The sequence below is a fragment of the Bombina bombina genome, chromosome 5 (assembly GCF_027579735.1).
Source record: "Bombina bombina isolate aBomBom1 chromosome 5, aBomBom1.pri, whole genome shotgun sequence".
In the NCBI taxonomy this organism is placed as follows: domain Eukaryota; kingdom Metazoa; phylum Chordata; class Amphibia; order Anura; family Bombinatoridae; genus Bombina; species Bombina bombina.
Window position 1 is genome coordinate 802,479,166 of NC_069503.1, and position 24,246 is coordinate 802,503,411.

The window sequence follows — 24,246 nt, forward strand, 5'->3', positions numbered from 1 at the left end:
GTAAGTTTATGGTGGACATATAATGCCCTTGCTTAACAAAAGGCAGAATAGTCCTTATAGTCACCATTTTGAAAGTTGGCACTCTTACAAAACGGTTCAAAATGTTCAGATCCAGAATTGGCCTGAATGAATTTTCTTTCTTTGGGACAATGAATAGATTTGAATAAAACCCCAGACCCTGTTCCTGAAACGGAACTGGTATGATTACCCCTGAAAGCTCTAGATCTGAAACACACTTCAGAAAGGCCTGAGCTTTCACTGAAAAAAATCTTCTCACAGGAGGCCTTACTCTTAATCCTATTCGATAATTTGAATCCTACTCGATGAATCCATTGATTTTGGACAGAATCTGCCCAAATGTTTTGGAAATTTTTTAATCTGCCCCCCACCAGCAGAGCTGGAATGAGGGCCGCACCTTCATGCAGACATGGGGGCTGACTTTGGTTTCTTAAAATGACACCTCTCAGCGCTGCGGAATCTGTTGGCACTCTACAAATACCTGATAATAATAATAATAACAAGGAACGAATATACTCCATCTTAAAGAGATAAGTAGATTTGTCAGTGTCAATATCTGAGGTAGGATCTCCTGCATCAGATAGATCCTCATCAGAGGAGGATAAATCAGTATATTGTCGGTCATTGGAAATTTCATCAACTTTATGAGAAGTTTTAAAAGACCTTTTACGTTTATTAGAAGGCGGAATAGCAGACAAAGCCTTCTGAATCGCATCAGCAATAAAATCTTTTATATTCACAGGGATATCATGTACATTAGATGTTGAAGGATCAACAGGCATTGTACTAGTACTGATGGATACATTCTCTGCAAGTAAAAGCTTATCACGACAACTGTTACATACTACAGCTGGAGATATAATCTCCGCTAATTTAAAACAGATACACTTATCTTTGGTAGAACTGTTATCAGGCAGCAGGGTTCCAACAGTGGTTTCTGAGACAGGATCAGATTGAGACATCTTGCAAATGTAAGAGAAAAAACAACATATAAAGCAAAATTATCAATTTCCCTATATGGCAGTTTCAGGAATGGAAAAAAAATGAAAACAGCATAGCCCTCTGAGCATAGAAAAATGCAAGAGGCATATAGGAAGTGGGGATTAAATAATCAAATTATTTGGCGCCAAGAATGACGGGCAACGCAAAATGAAATTTTTTGGCGCAAACATCCGGAAATGACGCAACTCGCACCATAGCAGATGCAACCTTGTGCAAGGAAACCTGGCGTCAACTAAGACGCCGGAAATGACGAATTTGTGTCACCGAACGCCAAAAAAATTCTCGCCCCAAGAATGACGCAATAAATATCAGCATTTTGCAGCCTCGCGAGCATAATTTGCCCGTGAAATTAATGAAAATAGTCAATTTTTGAAGAAAAGACTATACCCCAGGTAAGAAAAAAAACTTCCTAAATATGTTTTCCCAATTTTGAAACTGATAGTTTGCAAAATAGTTTGCAAAAGGAAATATACATAAACCTGACTCATGGCAAATATAAATACATATGTATGTACAATACATATATTTAGAACTTTACATTAATACATAAAGTGCCAAACCATAGATGAGTGTGTCTAGGCCAAAATAAACTTTCATGATTCAGACAGAGCATGTAATTTTAAACAATTTTCTAATTTACTTTTATCACCAATTTTGCTTTGTTCTCTTGGTATTCTTAGTTGAAAGCTTAACCTAGGAGGTTTATATGCTAATTTCTTAGACCTTGAAGACCACCTCTTTTCAAACGCATTTTAACAGTTTTTCGCCACTAGAGGGTGTTAGTTCACGTATTTCATATAGATAACACTGTGCTCTTGCACGTGAAGTTATCTGGGAGCAGGCACTGATTGGCTAAACTGCAAGTCTGTCAAAAGAACTGAAATAAAGGTGCAGTTTGCAGAGGTTTAGATACAAGCTAATCACAGAGGTTAAAAGTATATTATTATAACTGTGTTGGTTATGCAAAACTGGGGAATGGGTAATAAAGGGATTATAAGAGCAACAGCCATTGTATCTGCAGGTAGAAACAATAAGAGGGGGCCATATCTATTGTGGTAAATAGAGAATCAAAAAATAGCTGTTTATCACAGGGGATGGTAACATATGCAAAGAGTACAAAGTCTCTGTCACTTTGAGATCCTGCCACCTCACAGGAATACATGGAACATTTGAGGGTCCAGGAGAACCTTTGGAAAGATGACAGTTGACATGGTTGGTCAAAAGTAGTGACATTTGGCCAATAAGCTAATCATAGCTTATTGAGTAATCTGTGTTTGAAAAAAATCATTTATATGGAGGTCACAAACGCATGTCAGACACCAGTCGTCTAGTAAAGGAATGGAAGGAGCAACATTCTGACAAAAATTTTTTTGGAAACATAGGAAGATCATAGTAAATAGAGATATTTTACAAATCACTGAAGAGTGCTGCCAACATAAATTGGGCTACTTTCAAAGTATCAGTAAAAAAGATTTCAAAGAGAAAGGACCCTTCAGGAACTATCCGGGTAACCAACAGAATTGAAGTAATTCAACAAGTGTCCATCTTGAGTATTAAGTGTGCAAAAGACTTTATTTGCATTTCCCTGCTAAAACTGTAAATGAGGACTTTTAAAATTGTTTTATTGAAAGATTTTATGCATAAGTCACCAAATAATCATTGAACAGAAATGTATACAGGTTGTCAAAAAATAAAGATGTATACATCAGATACAGTAGTATACATGTTGTCAAGTTATTAAGAATAGTGCCATATATACTTTTTACTGTATCAGAACATTTAGCAATCCCTAATGGTAAGTCACATTATCAACAGGACTCAGTAAGATATCCAATAGGATCATGCCCATTATGTACCTTAGTAATATTGCAAAAGGATTCTTCATACTACGTTCAGGTACACAAAATAGAGCATCAGTAAGTTGTAGAAACAATGGACAATAAAACACAATGACTTGCATGAAAAACCAGGATGAATTTCTATAGGATATATTTTCCACTGCTTAGAAAGTAAGCTCAAAGGTGTAGAGAAGTGGGATTATAAGGGGATTATCTTAATAGCAGTATAGCGCGAAAGGGGGGGGGGGACTACGATTATAAGGCTAGAAGAAAATGCCTGCAATATCAATTAAGGGGGTGGGTTACTAGGATAAAATTTCCAAAGTTTACTGCATAAACCAGTACCGGGGTGGGTGAATCCAATGTTAGGCCATAATGACCGCTAGCTATCTAGTTAAAGCCAATTGGACTTATGACAGAGTAGTGTTCCAGTATCTGTGGGATATAATAAAGGTTGGTAACCCTAGGGAGAGAAAATTAGTAGTACTCCTTGCCATGCTCAAATCCTTAATAAAGAGGGTAACATAAGCACTAGGTGTTTTCAACATATGGTATGTCCACTAGATAAATAAACTATCGTAAGAGAAATAAGGAGTAGCGTGCTGTATGTATCATATATGGAGAATCATATTTTGGAAAAACATAGCTAGCGATAGGTCTAAGGATAAATTCTATATTGTATATTACAACCCTATTAAGTTCTTTGGAGAATCCCCCATAACACTATCAGGCTTCGACATGGCTGTGCAGAATAGCACAGTGGAAGTAGCTCTCTGATCATAAATTAACATTAGGGGCAAGCTGGTTTATATCTGTATTCTAGGTTATCCACTCTTACGATTTAAACATATCTGTATATCTGTATAAAAATATAGGGCCCAAAAGCAGGCCCACCTTAAAAAGCAAGCAGGCCTTTCTCTCTCCCAGGCTCACTGTAGGCTACGGGTTCTTGAAACCCAACGGCGGGCCTCGGACCCCACGTTACATGCATTAGAAATTAAAGAGATTAAGCGATACATTTGCCATTTGGAATTCACTAGGACTCAATCCAACCTTTTTAGATTGAAACAACTTATGTATTCTAAAGGCAATAAAGCTGACTCCCTACTTGCTAATAAAATTAGGCAACATACGGGCGCATCCCGCATCCACGAGATCAAACAGGGCACTCAATCTTTCAGACTCCCCTCCCTAATTGGCCAACAGTTTAATAAGTTTTATTCCGAACTTTATAACATTAAAGACCAAATGGCGCTTTGACAGGCTCCCTCGGAAACTATAGGCCCATTCCTACAATCTTTGAAGCTCCCCAACTTAGAAAAAGCCCATATTAAGAGCATCAATACCCCGATCTCAAGCCAGGAGATTAAACAAGTCATTAAAAAGCTGAAGTCCCTCAAAGCCCCTGGGCCAGACGCTTTACTGCCATTTTCTATAAGACTTACTTGAATGAGATTGTTCCTATCCTCACCAGTTTTTTAACCTGGCAATGGACAAGGGGAAATTTGGTAGCGAATTCCTTGAGGCCTCTATTGTCACGATTCCCAAACCTAATAAAGACCCAGCACTCTGTGCTAGTTACCGCCCCATCTCGCTCATAAATACTGACGTCAAAATATACTCCAAAATTCTAGCAAATAGGTTAGCAAAACTCCTTCCTACCCTTATTAACACTGACCAAGTCGGTTTTATCCCGGGGAGAGAGGGTCCTGATAACACCCGGAGACTCCACAACTTTCTCCTTGAGGCTAAGAGGCTCAATAAGCCACTGGCGGTGCTCTCCTTAGACACTGAAAAAGCGTTCGACCGTGTCTGCTGGGAGTACCTGTGGAGGGTCCTGGAGGCTTTGCGGTTTCCTGCGCAGGTGGTCCGGGCGGTGCAGGCTCTATACTCCACTCCGGCGGCCTCAGTTAGGGGGCTGGGGTTTGACTCTGCTCCTTTCTTCATCACCAACGGCACTAGACAAGGTTGCCCTCTCTCCCCTATGCTTTTCGCACTGGCCATGGAACCCTTGGCCGCTGCCATTAGAGCAGATAGTGAAATCTCAGGAATCACTCTCCATGGTACGGTCCATAAGGTGGCTATGTTCGCCGAAGATACCACATTATTCTTCTCCAAACCCCTGAGGGAGGTTCTAAGACTTTTATCCCTGCTTGAGATGTTTAGCGCCCTTTCGTACTACAAGCTAAATCAGTCTAAATCAGAATTATTTACATTTGGGTTCTCTGAGGATGTCTCTAAAAGTCTTTGTGAAAAACACAAATTTATTCCTAGCAATAAGTTTATTTCCCATCTTGGGGTTAAATTGTCCAACTCACACCCTCAAATAATTGACGATAATTTTAAACCTCTCCTGGCCGAACTGCGGGCCCTGAATACTAGGTGGAACTTTAAATGCGTCTCCTGGTTGGGCCACATTGCAGCCCTGAAGACGAGCTACCTCCCTAGGTTGACATACGCTTTGCGTTGTCTCCTGATCAGGGTGCCTAGAACTCTCCTCATCCAGTTCCAGAGCGCCTGTAATAAATATATCTGGCAAGTAAACCCCCTAGAGTCTCCCATAAAATCCTACAATACCCTAGAATGTGCGGGGGCGTGGCTTCCCCATCTATCTTTAGGTATGCTGATACAGCCATGCTCACACACATCTCTCAGTGGGGAGTTAAAGCTTCCGAAAGTAAATGGAGGGCGCTTGAACAGGCCTCCTTGCCGCACAGTCTTACTCTGAGGGACCTAGTTTGGACACCACCTCACTGTAGGAGAAACCTAGAAGTGGCTAATCTGTTAATACGAGAATGCTTGGCAGCCTTGGACCGCCTGCGACATTGCCCCCAGGTGGCTCCCCACCCGTCTCCAATAACTTCTATCGCTGGCCTCCTGTCTGGCTTACCGGACTCACAACTGAACTCATGGTCTAGACTGGGTATTACGAGTGTGGCGGACCTTTGGTCTGTGTCACCTCAAGTAACATTTATTCCTTACAATCAACTTGATATCTCCTCATCTACTCCATCATACATGAAATTTGAATATACGAGAGTTACTAGCTTTCTGTCCGGCTGGGGATTCAAGCCTTTCCCTTCCCGGCAACTTACGGTATGGGAAACCAGGTGGCAGCAAGGGCTCAGGCTAGGTAAACCTCTATCTTTGCACTACACTTTCATGGAAGGTGCGATACCTGCTGATAAAGCCCAACACATTCAAAAATGGCAGCGGAGGTTAGATTTCTCAGCTACTGTTGAGGAGTGGCATCGTACACTCTTAACTACAAAAAAAAACCTCCACAGCATCACCATATATGAAACTTACATAAAGCTACTCTCACATATTGGTACTATGTCCTGGCTCGACTTGCTGAAATCTTTCCCAGGGCCTCCCTAGCATGTTGGAGAGATTGCTCACATACAGGTGACATAACTCACATTTGGTGGAGCTGCCCTAAGCTCAGGCCCATTTGGAATAAATGCTTCGCAACGCTTGCTAACTTAGGTATTAGCCTTCCCTGAACTCCTGAGACGGCCTTATTTCACCTAGGCACATGCAAACTGCCCAAACACTATGGTACCCTAAGTATTTACCTATTCTCTGCGGACAAACTAAATATAGCGAGATCTTGGAAAAGATCTCTCCCCCCGGCCTGATCGGACATTGTATTAACAATGGCTTACATATACTTCATGGAGAAAAACATTTATTATACGTCAGGTAGATCTGATTTTTTTTAACTAACTTGGTCCGACTGGAAGAGTAGGTTCGGCACTTCTTGGCTCCCCAGCTTTGAGACCTAGGATAAACTACCTCCTGGATTTTTTTTTTTTTTGCTAGAGCTTCCTGCCCCACCCCCGATAAGCCTGGTCTGACTGTTTCCCCATGAGGGCCCTTCCTAATACTTCCCTTGCCCACCCCTCCCCCCCCTTTTGCCTTCACCCAACATTGCCTCATCCCTCAAAGAGATATTGGCAACTTTTCTTTATGAGAGTTTTCGTCAATTTTGTATTGTCTTCTTCAATATTCCAGTGTATTTGAATTTGTCGTATGATTTTCTCGTACTGCCGTTGTATCTATTGATTATTTGAAAAAACAATAAAAAAAATTTAAAAAATAAATAAATATAGGGCCATTATATAAATTAGGATGACCACCTCATTGAGGAATTATTAAGGTGTGTCTATACTTTGTCCCTCTAAGGAATAGTCTGTGCTGACCTACAACTGTATGATCAACACTACAGAAATGTAGCTATATGGGTTTCACAGAAGATAATGCATATTTAAGATAATCCAGTGTTCTATCGTAGGGGTATGGGACCTATACCCCACGACCAAAGACAGAGTTTTCGCCTTTTTAGCTTATACAAGCCTATAACTGTCATAGTAATATGCATTGACCCATAGAGGTTCTGTGGTCCTTGATATCAAAAAGTATAGCCAGGCATAGCGCGCATTAGCGATACCTACACATTGTAATAAACATTGCTTAAAAATATTAGCTGTAGAGATAAGTCACTCCCTGACAGATAGGAATGCAGCTCATTGTAACTGTTCTTTACGCATAGGGTATTCATCTAACAGCACTGGATATAGTAAATAATGTAACAAACTAGTTGCTAATCTAACATGTTTAAAAGGTGTTGAACATGCACCAAAATAATGTTGGACCTCAGTAAGTGTTAAAGTATCCGGCTCAGGGAAGCAGCTTCACCTGACTAATGGGCATACATATCAACAGAGGTGTACTGTAAATACACTAGCATAATAATTATAAACTTTCAACATAAAAACGAGGTTGTTCTGGTGGATACTATATAAATAGAAAAATCTTATTGTTCTGTAAACATTAGAACTGCACACAATTACTAACTATTGCCCAGGGTGAGAGTCTAAACCGAATATCGTCAGAGTCACATTACATGTAAGGGTGTCGCTGTTTATATCACAAAGTGACTAGTTCATAATCTGATTCTCACATTTCTATGGCCAGGAGAGACAATGAGCAAACCAGATAACCGAAAACCAACTCGCCTTAGCAAAGGATTCCATAGGTTTAAGCTTATGAAATGTTATATCAAGCCATATGTTATTTCAGATAACTCACGGCAAGGTTTCGAGTTACGATAACAGCATTAAAACGGTGTTAACCATTATAATAAGTATAGCTTTCATAGGGGTTATATGGGCTTATTTATAGTGTGTGGATCAAGACTGCAATCAGATACTAAGGTAGACTTCCCTCTAAGCAGCTGTGTAGAGCGGGCAGTATGAAAAAAATGACACCGTCAAATGCTTTATGTAGGGAACTAGGAGGAACAAGTTGCAAAAATTCACACATAGCAATATTAAAATACCAGATTAGGGAGTATATGAAAATAAGCTCCAAGGTCCGTAGAAGATAAGTTCAAGTACATTGCTGTCACAGGTTCCAGACCTTAGGAGCAAGAGCTATAGAGAGTTCAGTACTTTACTGAGGACTATGGGCTCCAGCTATAATAAATCCGCTGCAGTGACTTGACTTCAGCTCAGCCGATTCCGATTTTGCTAGGGGACTGTGGAGGATCGTCGTGAGACAGTGTAAAGACCTCTCCGGTGAAACTACAAGGTTCCAGAGTAAAGTTAGTCCGCACTCCCCCATTTTGTAGTTGTCCTTCTGTATCTTGGATGTAGGAGGTTGCGTTATGGCATGGATCTGTCCCCTTCGGGCCGTAGCTCCCCTTTGTCACAAGTGTAGAGTTCTCTAATAGGGGTATAAGCCAAGTTGACATGTTGGCTATAAACATGGAACCGAGCCCGGGCGACAAATCTCTGTAGGTTGACGCGGGTGTAGAGGAAAGTTTGGCAGTCTGATCTCCCATCTCATGGTGCACCTCAGTAGCACTGCCTACCACACTGAGTATTATCCCTCCTGGTTGCTGCAGTGTGTCAGCTGTGCTATGGTTGCTGTCTTCCGTAGCCTCATATTCCTCAAGTGTAGTCTGGGGCAAAGTGAAGGCCTCTCTTAGCTCCTAAATAAGGCCACATTGGAATTTATCTAGCATATGTATTAAACTGCCCAGTAAGGTAGCATTCTGTCTCTCCGTAGCTGGCGGCGTCATGGCTCCCGGGCAGTAGTCTTCTGTGAGCTATAGAAAAAAAAACATAATTTATGCTTACCTGATAAATTCCTTTCTTCTGTTGTGTGATCAGTCCACGGGTCATCATTACTTCTGGGATATAACTCCTCCCCAACAGGAAATGCAAGAGGATTCACCCAGCAGAGCTGCATATAGCTCCTCCCCTCTACGTCACTCCCAGTCATTCGACCAAGAATCAACGAGAAAGGAGAAACCAAGGGTGAAGTGGTGACTGGAGTATAATTTAAAAGATATTTACCTGCCTTAAAACAGGGCGGGCCGTGGACTGATCACACAACAGAAGAAAGGAATTTATCAGGTAAGCATAAATTATGTTTTCTTCTGTTATGTGTGATCAGTCCACGGGTCATCATTACTTCTGGGATACCAATACCAAAGCAAAAGTACACGGATGACGGGAGGGATAGGCAGGCTCATTATACAGAAGGAACCACTGCCTGAAGAACCTTTCTCCCAAAAATAGCCTCCGAAGAAGCAAAAGTGTCAAATTTGTAAAATTTGGAAAAAGTATGAAGCGAAGACCAAGTTGCAGCCTTGCAAATCTGTTCAACAGAGGCCTCATTCTTAAAGGCCCAAGTGGAAGCCACAGCTCTAGTAGAATGAGCTGTAATTCTTTCAGGAGGCTGCTGTCCAGCAGTCTCATAGGCTAAACGAATTATGCTACGAAGCCAGAAGGAGAGAGAGGTAGCCGAAGCCTTATGACCTCTCCTCTGACCAGAGTACACGACAAACAGGGAAGACGTTTGTCGAAAATCCTTAGTTGCCTGCAAGTAGAACTTGAGGGCACGAACTACATCCAGATTGTGTAGAAGACGTTCCTTCTTTGAAGAAGGATTTGGACACAAGGATGGAACAACAATCTCTTGATTGATATTCCTGTTAGTGACTACCTTAGGTAAGAACCCAGGTTTAGTACGCAGAACTACCTTGTCTGAGTGAAAAATCAGATAAGGAGAATCACAATGTAAGGCTGATAACTCAGAGACTCTTCGAGCCGAGGAAATAGCCATTAAAAACAGAACTTTCCAAGATAACAATTTTATATCAATGGAATGAAGGGGTTCAAACGGAACACCCTGTAAAACGTTAAGAACTAAGTTTAAACTCCATGGCGGAGCAACAGTTTTAAACACAGGCTTGATCCTAGCTAAAGCCTGACAAAAGGCCTGGACGTCTGGATTTTCTGACAGACGCCTGTGTAACAAGATGGACAGAGCTGAGATCTGTCCCTTTAATGAACTAGCCGATAAACCCTTTTCTAAACCTTCTTGTAGAAAGGACAATATCCTAGGAATCCTAACCTTACTCCAGGAGTAACCTTTGGATTCGCACCAGTATAGGTATTTACGCCATATCTTATGGTAAATCCTTCTGGTAACAGGCTTCCTAGCCTGTATCAGGGTATCAATAACCGACTCAGAAAAACCACGTTTTGATAAAATCAAGCGTTCAATTTCCAAGCAGTCAGCTTCAGAGAAGTTAGATTTTGATGTTTGAATGGACCCTGTATCAGAAGGTCCTGTCTTAGAGGTAGAGACCAAGGCGGACAGGATGACATGTCCACTAGATCTGCATACCAAGTCCTGCGTGGCCATGCAGGCGCTATTAGAATCACTGATGCTCTCTCCTGTTTGATTTTGGCAATCAATCGAGGAAGCAGCGGGAAGGGTGGAAACACATAAGCCATCCCGAAGTTCCAAGGTGCTGTTAAAGCATCTATCAGAACCGCTCCCGGATCCCTGGATCTGGACCCGTAGCGAGGAAGTTTGGCGTTCTGGCGAGACGCCATGAGATCTATCTCTGGTTTGCCCCAACGTCGAAGTATTTGGGCAAAGACCTCCGGATGAAGTTCCCACTCCCCCGGATGAAAAGTCTGGCGACTCAAGAAATCCGCCTCCCAGTTCTCCACTCCCGGGATGTGGATTGCTGACAGGTGGCAAGAGTGAGACTCTGCCCAGCGAATTATCTTTGATACTTCCATCATTGCTAGGGAGCTTCTTGTCCCTCCTTGATGGTTGATGTAAGCTACAGTCGTGATGTTGTCCGACTGAAACCTGATGAACCCCCGAGTTTTTAACTGGGGCCAAGCCAGAAGGGCATGGAGAACTGCTCTTAATTCCAGAATGTTTATTGGTAGGAGACTTTCCTCCTGATTCCATTGTCCCTGAGCCTTCAGAGAATTCCAGACAGCGCCCCAACCTAGTAGGCTGGCGTCTGTTGTTACAATTGTCCAGTCCGGCCTGCTGAATGGCATCCCCCTGGACAGATGTGGCCGAGAAAGCCACCATAGAAGAGAGTTTCTGGTCTCTTGATCCAGATTCAGAGTAGGGGACAAGTCTGAGTAATCCCCATTCCACTGACTCAGCATGCACAATTGCAGCGGTCTGAGATGTAGGCGTGCAAAGGGTACTATGTCCATTGCTGCTACCATTAAGCCGATCACCTCCATGCATTGAGCTACTGACGGGAGTTGAATGGAATGAAGGACACGGCATGCATTTAGAAGCTTTGTTAATCTTTCTTCTGTCAGATAAATCTTCATTTCTACAGAATCTATAAGAGTCCCCAAGAATGGAACTCTTGTGAGAGGAAAAAGAGAACTCTTCTTTTCGTTCACTTTCCATCCATGCGACCTTAGAAATGCCAGAACTAACTCTGTATGAGACTTGGCAGTTTGAAAGCTTGAAGCTTGTATCAGAATGTCGTCTAGGTACGGAGCTACCGAAATTCCTCGCGGTCTTAGTACCGCCAGAAGGGCACCCAGAACCTTTGTGAAGATTCTTGGAGCCGTAGCCAATCCGAATGGAAGAGCTACAAACTGGTAATGCCTGTCTAAGAAGGCAAACCTTAGATACCGGTAATGATCCTTGTGAATCGGTATGTGAAGGTAAGCATCCTTTAAATCCACTGTGGTCATGTACTGACCCTTTTGGATCATGGGTAAGATTGTCCGAATAGTTTCCATTTTGAACGATGGAACTCTTAGGAATTTGTTTAGGATCTTTAAATCCAAGATTGGCCTGAAAGTTCCCCCTTTTTTGGGAACCACAAACAGGTTTGAGTAAAACCCTTGTCCTTGTTCCGACCGCGGAACCGGATGGATCACTCCCATTAATAACAGATCTTGTACACAGCGTAGAAACGCTTCTTTCTTTATCTGGTTTGTTGACAACCTTGACAGATGAAATCTCCCTCTTGGGGGAGAGAATTTGAAGTCTAGAAGGTATCCCTGAGATATGATCTCTAGCGCCCAGGGATCCTGAACATCTCTTGCCCAAGCCTGGGCGAAGAGAGAGAGTCTGCCCCCCACTAGATCCGGTCCCGGATCGGGGGCCCTCGGTTCATGCTGTCTTTGGGGCAGCAGCAGGTTTCCTGGCCTGCTTGCCCTTGTTCCAGGACTGGTTAGGTTTCCAGCCTTGTCTGTAACGAGCAACAGCTCCTTCCTGTTTTGGTGCAGTGGAAGTTGATGCTGCTCCTGCTTTGAAATTCCGAAAGGGACGAAAATTAGACTGTCTAGCCTTAGCTTTGGCTTTGTCTTGAGGCAGGGCGTGGCCCTTACCTCCTGTAATGTCAGCGATAATTTCTTTCAAACCGGGCCCAAATAAAGTTTGCCCCTTGAAAGGTATATTAAGTAATTTGGACTTAGAAGTTACATCAGCTGACCAGGATTTTAGCCACAGCGCCCTACGTGCCTGAATGGCGAATCCTGAGTTCTTAGCCGTAAATTTGGTTAAATGTACTACGGCCTCCGAAATGAATGAATTAGCTAGTTTAAGGACTCTAAGCCTGTCCGTAATGTCGTCCAGGGTAGCTGAACTAAGGTTCTCTACCAGAGACTCAATCCAAAATGCTGCCGCAGCCGTAATCGGCGCGATGCATGCAAGGGGTTGCAATATAAAACCTTGTTGAACAAACATTTTCTTAAGGTAACCCTCTAATTTTTTATCCATTGGATCTGAAAAAGCACAGCTATCCTCCACCGGGATAGTGGTACGCTTAGCTAAAGTAGAAACTGCTCCCTCCACCTTAGGGACCGTTTGCCATAAGTCCCGTGTGGTGGCGTCTATTGGAAACATCTTTCTAAATATTGGAGGGGGTGAGAACGGCACACTGGGTCTATCCCACTCCTTAGTAACAATTTCAGTTAGTCTCTTAGGTATAGGAAAAACGTCAGTACTCGCCGGTACCGCAAAGTATTTATCCAACCTACACAATTTCTCTGGTATTGCAACAGTGTTACAATCATTAAGAGCCGCTAAAACCTCCCCTAGTAATACACGGAGGTTCTCCAATTTAAATTTAAAATTTGAAATATCTGAATCCAATCTGTTTGGATCAGAACCATCACCCACAGAATGAAGCTCTCCGTCCTCATGCTCTGCAAGCTGTGACGCAGTATCAGACATGGCCCTAGTATTATCAGCGCACTCTGTTCTCACCCCAGAGTGATCACGCTTGCCTCTTAGTTCTGGTAATTTAGCCAAAACTTCAGTCATAACAGTAGCCATATCTTGTAATGTTATCTGTAATGGCCGCCCAGATGTACTAGGCGCCATAATATCACGCACCTCCCGGGCGGGAGATGCAGGTACTGACACGTGAGGCGAGTTAGTCGGCATAACTCTCCCCTCGCTGTTTGGTGAAATTTGTTCAATTTGTACAGATTGGCTTTTATTTAAAGTAGCATCAATACAGTTAGTACATAAATTTCTATTGGGCTCCACCTTGGCATTGGAACAAATGACACAGATATCTTCCTCTGAATCAGACATGTTTAACACACTAGCAATAAACTTGCAACTTGGTTACAATCTTATTTAACAAAAACGTACTGTGCCTCAAAGAAGCACTAAACGATTAAATGACAGTTGAAATAATGAACTGAAAGACAGTTATAGCATCAATCCTTAAAAACAACACAACTTTTAGCAAAGGTTTGTTCCCATTAGTAAAGTAACAATAATTAAATTTGAAACATAAAAATTACAGAGCAACGTTTTTAATAACAGTCAATATATAAGTCTCACAGCTCTGCTGAGAGAATCTACCTCCCTCCAAAGAAGTTTGAAGACCCCTGAGTTCTGTTAGAGATGAACCGGATCATGCAGGAAATACAAGAGTAACTGACTGGAAATTTTTGATGCGTAGCAAAGAGCGCCAAAAACGGCCCCTCCCCCTCACACACAGCAGTGAGAGAGAAACGAAACTGTCACAATTAAAACAAGCAACTGCCAAGTGGAAAAATAATGCCCAAATATTTATTCACTCAGTACCTCAGAAAATGCAAACGATTCTACATTCCAGCAAAAACGTTTAACATAATAAATACCTATTAAAAGGTTTAATGTACTTTTAACAGAGTAATTCCGGTGAAATACCATCCCCAGAATACTGAAGTGTAGAGTATACATACATGTCATTATAACGGTATGGCAGGATTTTCTCATCAATTCCATTCAGAAAATAAAAACTGCTACATACCTCAATGCAGATTCATCTGCCCGCTGTCCCCTGATCTGAAGCTTTTACCTCCCTCAGATGGCCGAGAAACAGCAATATGATCTTAACTACTCCGGTTAAAATCATAGTAAAAACTCTGGTAGATTCTTCTTCAAACTCTGCCAGAGAGGCAATAACACGCTCCGGTGCTATTGTAAAATAACAAACTTTTGATTGAAGTTATAAAAACTAAGTATAATCACCATAGTCCTCTCACACATCCTATCTAGTCTTTGGGTGCAAGAGAATGACTGGGAGTGACGTAGAGGGGAGGAGCTATATGCAGCTCTGCTGGGTGAATCCTCTTGCATTTCCTGTTGGGGAGGAGTTATATCCCAGAAGTAATGATGACCCGTGGACTGATCACACATAACAGAAGAAATAGTGGTTTTCATCCCATAACCACAGAGAACCAGGGTGGGAGGTTAGATTGTGGTAAACGGCATAATGTTCCAAGTAAACAACAGCTGGGCATGTATAGTGTCGTTCACTGAGAGTAGCAGTGTAATGCATTCATAGCCCAAGATCGCTTATCGCCATGCTTCACCATCTAGCTACCGCACCGGCCATCATGCAGAATAGGTATCTATTTCTGTGCTTCTTGCCCCCAAACCGCTCACTTTACTGCTTAAGAATCAAATTAGCAGGAGCATACACAAATAACTTTATAAGCTGTTCATAATCTTGGCTAGTTTGAGGAAGTTTTTAGGAGCTCAAGACAAACGCGTCCTGCCGCCTTGGCTGCTGGCTCCGCCCTCCACATGGATCCTTTTGTTATCAAAACAGATAAACATTTAAAATGTGTGTTACATATATTCATTCTTTAAATTTTACCTGCGAAATTGTTGTCTAGCGATTTCATCCCCGCAGAAAAAACACACTGTACATATTAATGAAGAGCTGTTTTGCAATGCAATTTCTCTCTTTCTGGGCTTGCAGAACAATGTAATCATCTATTAGAAAAATATGTAAATGTTAAATGTGGGATATTTGTCAATGAGTAACAAATTTTATTGAGACAAATTAATTTCAAAATGTAATGGAAAATTTAACAAACACCCCACACACACACACATCGTTTTTGTTCCCTGTTAATTACAATAACAATAATTTAATGTAAAATCACTAAGGGTAACAAACAAGGTTTTATTATCCTATAAATCATACCTCTTGTGAGCGTTCCTTCAACACAAACTTCTCTGGAGAAACACTAAGCATGTTTGAATCATTTTTTACATTGTTGTATATATCTGCAAAACATACTGCTTTAACATAAGCTGCTCGGGATCCAGTATTTCGTATAAGAAAACTAACTTTACTGGTGATACCAGACGAAAATCCATTAACTGTTACTGTGTAGCTATCAGCCAGCTTTTTTACATCTTCTAGAATTATGTTACTTGTTCCGCCATAGCCAGATAGAGGGATCTTAAAGACAAAAAAAAATAAAAATAAACAAGCAGAAATAAGACACAAAAAAATGTAAAACTGATAAAAGTGTAATTCATTTCATTGAAAGCATAATTTTAAGTTACATATTGTATAAATAAAATGAGCAATTTCTTTACAACATTTCAATGAAAACATGAAATACAGCATTTTATTTTTACAGTAGAATGTGCCTTTAGTCTCATATCTAGGATATTTATTTACTTTACAACTTACAGAAGAGACCATAAAATAACATCATCTCATACAAAGCTGCAAATTAATTGCATCAGCTACGCTTCCAATGCTAAAACTGTAACAAATATTTGAGCATCTTTAATATCAGTTTTAATAAATAATAATTGATTTAACCAACAGTTGCTACTGATGAATAGCAGATGATATAAAAACATAATGCACAGTGAAATTAAGCAACATAAGCATTAAAGGCCTTTTCAAAATTGTCTATTTGTTAGCAAAGTGTGTATTGTTTTGCAGTCCAGGGACACAACTTCCTTGGTATGGTTCACATCATCACCTTTTGCTGTAGCCAGTTACATATATAAATGAGCTCTTACACTGATCAAGCAGTAACTGTGTAGAATGTTTTAGAGACAGTTCAGAATACGTCAGAAACCCCTCCAGTCACTCAGAATTATATAGAATAATCAGAGATTAAAATAACCACCGTTCATTACACATCTTTGTTTAATATGCTTAATTAAACAATTTATTGGTGACTGAATTTTGAGTTAAAATGTCTCTTTAATGTACAACACAGAACAACAAAGAAGCACTATGAGGTGTGGAAGGTGTGGAACTATAAAGTATATTTTAATTAACAGTTTTTAGCCAGATAAACTTACAGTAAATTTTATGCCTGGCTGTGATGATTTGATTCCAGACTGCTTGATTTCAAGTTTTGCCAACATGCAGCTAACACGTGTAGGAGAAAACATCAAGTGAATACTGGCATCCTCTTTTGGACGAATAGTAACCTCTCTATTTTTGATCAATCGCTCCTCATGCCCAAATGTGCTCTGCAACTAAAAAATACAATTAAAATAATTTAAAATGCTTTGCAACTTTCAAATACTAGTAAATTATACAGCTTGCGACTTCCTGAAGTAAATAAAAACCAGGATGCTTTCCCTTCACATTCTGTCCAGTACCAGTTACGGTCTATGATTCCTCAATGGGAACTGTTGAAAGTTAAAGGGACATTGAACCCAAATTTTTTCTTTCATGATTCAGATAGAGAATACAATTTTAAACAACATTCCAATTTACTTATTTGATCTAATTTGCTTCATTCTTTAGATATCCTTTGCTGAAGAAATAACAGTGCACATGGGTGAGCCAATCACACAATACATGTGAAGCCACTAATCAGAAGCTTCTGAGCCTATCTAGAAATGCTTTTCAGCAAAGGATATCAATAGAACGAAGCAAATTAGATAAAAGAAGTAAATTAGAAAGTTGTTTAACCCTTTGGCTGCTAAGCCATTTCCCACCTGCGTGCTAAGCTGGCTGTAAGCTTTTTGTTGCAGTTCAAGTTTAAACAAACACTTTTAGAAGTAAAGTTTGTGTGAATAAACTATACAAACTATATATTGTTTTTTTTCAGCAGACCCAGCAGATTCAAAATATACCATTATTAATATGGGTATGTATCATCAGATTTAAAAAATAGCACGTAATGTGAAAAAAGTGTATTTTTTTTTACTCCTGACTCAAATAATAGTATGTAATTTTATTTTTCTAAGCTCTATCATCAAAACCTGTGTGGATAAATATTTGTAGTAAGTAACCTGTTTGAAGAGAGCAGAAATTAAGAACATGTCACTGTTTTTTTCTCACTGTTTTATTGCAGGCATGTCAATTTGATAAATTATCAAAAACAGCATCTTAGAATTTACTGTACTGTTTTCAGCAATTAAACAGTTTTAGCCACCTGAGAAATGAAAATGGGGTACACAAAGCACACATTTGCAGAATTTACACCCCTTGGTGCATCAAATGAGGGGCTACAAGTTTTTTTAGCATGAATTTGGGGTGCACAGCAATTAATGGAATACGTTGCATTGCTTAAAAAGCCAAGAGCCATATTCCACTTATTACATTCTCGATTTTTGTGCTAGCAATACATGTAGCCCCTCATTTGATGCGTCAAGGGGTGTACTTTCCAAAAATGTGTACTTTATTTAATGTATCTTAGTTTTCCAGGTTTCCACAGCTGTCTGATTGCAGACATAACACATAAAAGTTAAAAGGCTATCTTTTTATTTTTATTTTAAGATTGCCATGTCTGCAATTAAAAAGCTCTAGCTAATCTGTACCTTGGTTACTTTGAGCTAAATAAAATATTCACAAGATATAATCCATTTGAAGAAAATTTACAGTTTTATACAAGATTTATAGACGATCTCTTTATTATCTGGAAAAGTGATGTCTTAAAGGGACAGTAAACCTTAAAAATAATGTTATATAATTCTGCACATAGTATTAGCCAAATATTATTTAAACGTAATTTCCCCTATTCATTTTTAAAAGAAAGCGCTGTTTCACAGACCCGCTCTCTGCTCTCTGCACTTAGTGTTATGGCGCGGTCGGGCCGGGCTGTGACTATACAGCTGGCCCGATGCGCTGAGGAAATATAACAGACCCGCTCAGCAGAGAGCGGGTCTGTGAAACAGCGCTTTCTTTTAAAAATTAATAGGGGAAATTACGTTTAAATAATATTTGGCTAATATAATGTTATATAATTCTGCACTATGTGCAGAATTATATAACATTATTTTTAAGGTTTACTGTCCCTTTAAATATTGACCAGTTTATAGGATATCTGAATGATAAAAACTTTACATATTATAGCTCCCAGACTAAGATTGATTATCTGGATCTGACAATTAAAGGTGACAGAGAGAGAGGGCTGCTAGATACCGAGGTGTATAGGAAGAAAATATCAGGCAATATTATACTAAAGGCCGACTCGAGTCACCCAAATTGTGTAAAGAAAGGAATCCCCAAAGGCCAGTTTAGGCGCCTGATGAGAAATTGTAAAATTGATGAAAATTACCAGGCACAGGCAAATGACCTTAAAGGGACACTCAATCAAAATTAAACTTTCTTTATTCAGATAGAGCATGCCATTTTAAACAGCTTTCCAATTTACTTCCATTAACTAAATGTGCACAGTCTTTTTATATTTAAACTTTTTGAGTCACCAGCTCCTACTGAGCATGTGCAAGAATAAGTGTGTATGCATTTGTAAATGGCTGATGGCGGTCACATGGTACGTGTATGCATTTGTGATTGGCTGATGGCTGTCACATGGTACAGGGGGAGTGGAAAAAAGACATAACTTTAAAAATTGTCAGAAAAAAAAACTACTACTCATTTGAAGTTCAGACTAAGTGCTATTGCATTGTCTTGTTATCTTGCATTCGTTGATTATGCAAATCTACCGTGTTGACTGGTCCTTTAAGGAGAGACTAATTAACAGGGGTTATAAAGAGAAAGAGTTGGTGAAAACTATGGCAGAAGTCCAATCTATGGACAGAATGACATTTAAGAGACAAACAAAAAGAAAAAAGATCAAAAGAACTTGATACTCTTACTTTTTCAACTAAATATAGCAGGCAATATGCCGACATTTGTAATATTATTTAATTTAGTCCATTACTGAAAAATGACCCAAAACTAAAGGATGTCATAGAGAGAGGAATTAGATGTGTTTCTAGAAAAGCAGAAACCATAGAAAATTACCTAAAAAGGAATTTTTCTATCAAACCAATGAGGAATGATAAGATGTGGTTGAGGAAAAAGAACGGTAATTACAGATGTGGTGGTACACCATGTAAATCGTGTGGCTATATCAAGAGGAGTGATACATTTGTCTCCACTGTCACTCAAAAGGAATTCAGCGTGAACCACCACTTAAACTGTAACTCCAGATTTGTAATATATCTAATTACCTGCAAGTTATGTTTCAGTCAGTATACAGGTAGAACAACTCGTATGCTCAAGGACAGGGTGAGAGAGCACCTCTTATCCCTCAAGAGTGACGTACCAAGGACTCCAGTATGCAAACATTTTGCTTTACATAGAAGGAGTGAGGTTTATGACAAACAGGAACTGTATTATATTAATACACTATTTTCCTTCCAAGCTATAGATCATATACCTAATCTTAATACAGGTGGTAATAGAGAACGAGCACTGAACAAAAGTTAGGTATATTGGATTTATACCTTGAGGACAGGTAGTCCTTATGGTATAAATGAAATGTCTGATGTTAAGTTATACATAGGGAACTGATCGAGTCCTCATAAGTCTAGGAATATTTCACTATATATATCTAGCTATGCTAACTATTGGTATATATTATTGTATAAAACATAGGAATTTATACAAAATTGCAGTTTATCTTATAAAGTGAGGGGGAAAATCCACACACTAAGTAATGTATGTTTAAAATTCTTTCTTTCTTTGATGTATCCTGTCATAGTATGTCTAATGACTTAGGGATATAATAGATATTATATGGAGTATTGCAGTATATTCGAAACTGGTACTAGTCGAATTTAGTAAGGTTGTGACCTATGGGGTATCCTCATACCAAATATTAGATATGTAGCACATCATGTAGTATCTACTAATGTACTCCTATTGTATGTTACATACATGTATCTTTCGTCCTACATCTCCACTCCTTCTCTCCATATAATTTTTGGACATTTATGCTTTTTTTCTTTTACGTAACACTAAGTAATAGGTGAGAAAGGTATAGTTATATACATAATATACTATTAATAAGCCTTAGTATTCTTACCTACTTTACATTGTAAAATTATAAGCTTAAATGTGTCTAGGTGTTCTTCTTTGTTGATGACTAAGTATTTGCTATGCAACAATGTTATAATGTACCATTTAGTAAGATCATTACACTCAGTCAGCCAGTATTTATTTTATTTGTACATGTATTCCTTTAAGCATTCTGTTATGTAAATAGAACTGTCGCTTTAAACAGTGTGAAAGAGGTGTGCCTATTAAAGGAAGGTGTGTAGCAGCTGTGATTATCCCTGACGAAGTGCCGTTTAGCGCCAGGAAACACGTCGGATGTTAGCTGTGGAGTGTGGAGTAGTGTGAACCTGTTTTTCATCTTGAATAAATTCTTCGGAACTATTTACCAAGTTTGTCTACAAACTGTTTGTTACCTCATTGTTGGAGTGTTCCTCGTTGATACGGCATTGGAGAAAGCCGTGGAGGTCTACAGCCACTGTTCCTTAACTGCAAAAGCACTGTCAGACGAGGCGGAGTCCGTAGAGATTAGCTGCTATCCCGCAGAGTAGGGTCGGTAACAGTGAGTAACCTGGAGATGTTTCTTCATTACACAAAGTTTGGATACACTCGACACCTTGTTAATGATGTCTTTACTATCTGCAAGCTACTTGCGAAACATGATATTATACCGCACTATACTTGAAGACCAAGGTGTTTTTATTGGTGTGAAATTTCGATTTTTGTTATATACTTGATGCATTGTGTGAAGGAGAACACTCCAGCTGAATTTGTCTACTTTAACACCACATGATACAGTTGTTATTCAGAACCATGGGTGTTATCAGTTTAGGAACTTTGCTTATGATTTGCTTCCCGATTAACTAATACCCGCCAAATAACCTGATCATTATGGTTACCTTTATATGCTAAAAAAAGCTAATGAAATATTGGTGTTATTGCTTTTTTACTATTGGCATTAATAAAGATACCTACATATGCTACGATAACTAATGGAATATTGTTATGGAATCAGCCTTTTCTATACTGGTAAAAGTGAAGGGTAATACTATAAGGGATTAAAACATCACAGGTCGCTAAGAAAAAAGAAAATTTATGCTTACCTGATAAATGTATTTCTTTTTAGACACGATGAGTCCACGGATTTCATCCTTACTTATATATTCACCTCCTGGTCAGCAGGAGGAGGCAAAGAGCACCACAGCAGAGCTGCTATATATAGCTCCTCCCTTCCCTCCCACTCCAGTCATTCGACCGAAGTTTAGGAAGAGAAAGGAAAAGCCAAGGTGCAGAGGTGTCTGAAGTTTACAAAAATAAATAACCTGTCTCAGAGAACAGGGCGGGCCGTGTACTCATCGTGTCTAAAAAGAAATACATTAATCAGTTAAGCATACATTTTCTTTTCTTTTTAAAGACACAATGAGTTCACGGATTTCATCCTTACTTGTGGGATACAATACCAAAGTTAGAGTACACGGATGATAAGGGAGGGACAAGACAGGTAACCTAAACGGAAGGCACCACTGCTTGAAGAACCTTTCTCCCAAAAACAGCCTCACCCGAGACAAAAGTATTTGTAAAATATAGAAAAAGTGTGAAGGGAGGACCAAGTTGCAGCCTTGCAAATCTGTTCCCCAGAAGCTTCATTTTTGAATGCCCATGAGGAAGCAACAGTCCAAGTGGAATGAGCCATAACTCTTTCAGGAGGCTGCTGTCCAGCAGTCTCATATGCAAAACGGATGATACTCTTCAGTCAAAAAGAAAGAGGTAGCCGTAGCTTTCTGACCCTTACGCTTTCCAGAGAAAACGACAAACAAAGAAGACGACTGACGAAAGTCCATAGTCGCTTGAAAATAAAATTTCAAAGCACGGACCACGTCCAAATTGTGCAAAAGACGTTCCTTTTGAGAAGGAGGATTAGGACACAGGAAAGGAACAACAATCTCTTGATTAATGTTCCTGCTTGAAACAACCTTAGGAAGGAACCCTAGGTTAGTACGCAAAACGACCTTATCTGAATGAAAAATAAGGTAAGGAGAATTGTATTGCAATGCCTTAAGTTCCAACACACTTCGAGCTGAAGAAATAACAAGAAATAAAACTTTCCAAGATAACTTAATATCTAAGGAATGCATAGGCTCATTCAGAACCCCTTGAAGAACTTTGAGAACTAAATTCAGACTCCATGGGGGAGTAGTTGGTTTAAACGATAAAAGGATTGAACGTCAGGAACAACCGCCAGATGTTTGTGTAACAAAATGGATAAGGCAGAGATCTGACCCTTTAGGGAACTTGCCGATAAACCCTTCTCCAATCCTTCTTGGAGAAAGGACAAAAAACTGGGAATCCCAACTACTCCATGAGTAGCCCTTGGATTCACACCAATAAAAATATTTACGCCATATCTTATGGTAAATCCTTCTAGTCACAGGTTTACGAGCCTGGATCATGGTCTCTATGACCAAATCAGAAAACCCCCGCTTGGAAAGGATTAAGCGGTCAATCTCCAAGCAGTCGGCTTCAGAGAAACTAGATCTGGGTGAAGGAAGGACCCTTGATGAGAAGGTCCATCCTCAACGGAAGTCTCTAAGGTGGTAAATGACATGTCCACCAGATCTGCATACCAAATCCTGCAAGGCCACGCAGGAACAATGAGGATCACTGATACCCTCTCCTGTTTGATTCTGGCAATGACTTGAGGAAGAAGCAGAAACGGAGAAAATAGATATGCAAGATTGAAGAACCAAGGAACCGCCAGAGCATCTATCAGTTCTGCCTGGGGATCCTTGGACCTCGACCCGTATGTTGGGAGCTTGTCATTCTGACGAGATGCCATGAGATCCAACTCCGCCCGACCCCATTTGAGAATCAGGTTGGAAAACACTTCCGGATGGAGTTCCCACTCCCCTGGATAAAAAAATCTGCCTGCTCAGTAAATCCGCTTCCCTATTGTTCACCCCTGGGATGTGGATCGCCGATAGGTAACAAGAGTGGACCTCTGCCCACTAGATTATTTTGGCTCTCTCTGTCATCACTAAGGAACTTCTCGTTCCTCCCTGATGATTGATGTAAGCCTGAAGTTATGTTGTCCGACTGGAACCTGATAAACTGGACTGTGACTAACTGAGTCCAGGCCAGAAGAGCATTGTAGATCTCTCTGAGCTCCAGAATGTTTATAGAAAGAACAGACTCTGACAGAGTTCAAACTCCCCGAGTCTACAGGGAGCACCAGACTGCTCCCCACCCCAGAAGGCTGGTGTCTGTTGTCACAATCACCCAAGATGGTCTGCGAAAGCAAGTCCCCTGGGAGAGATGATCCAGAGACAACCACCATTGAAGAGAGTTCCCTGTTCCAGAATTATTCGAGGAGACAAGTCTGCATAATTCCCGTTCCATTGCCTGAGCATGTTTAGCTGCAGAGGTCTGAGATGGAACCGAGCAAACGGGATGATGTCCAATGCTGCCACCATGAGCCCGATTACCTCCATGCACTGAGCCACTGAAGGCCGAGGAATGGACTGAAGGACTATA

The 24,246-nt window shown here is 40.2% G+C and overlaps 1 protein-coding gene across 1 annotated transcript in view; it reads right to left on the reverse strand.

The window, feature by feature from the left end:
* Nucleotides 1–24,246, reverse strand: part of CEP192 (centrosomal protein 192) — a 1,162,204-nt gene that overhangs the window by 331,381 nt on the left and 806,577 nt on the right. The window contains exons 31-33 of the mRNA XM_053715857.1: nt 16,779–16,958; nt 15,652–15,912; nt 15,319–15,437 (exon numbers count right to left, since the gene is read on the reverse strand). Coding sequence (XP_053571832.1) covers nt 15,319–15,437; nt 15,652–15,912; nt 16,779–16,958 — 560 coding nt within the window. The remainder of the gene's footprint in view (nt 1–15,318; nt 15,438–15,651; nt 15,913–16,778; nt 16,959–24,246) is intronic.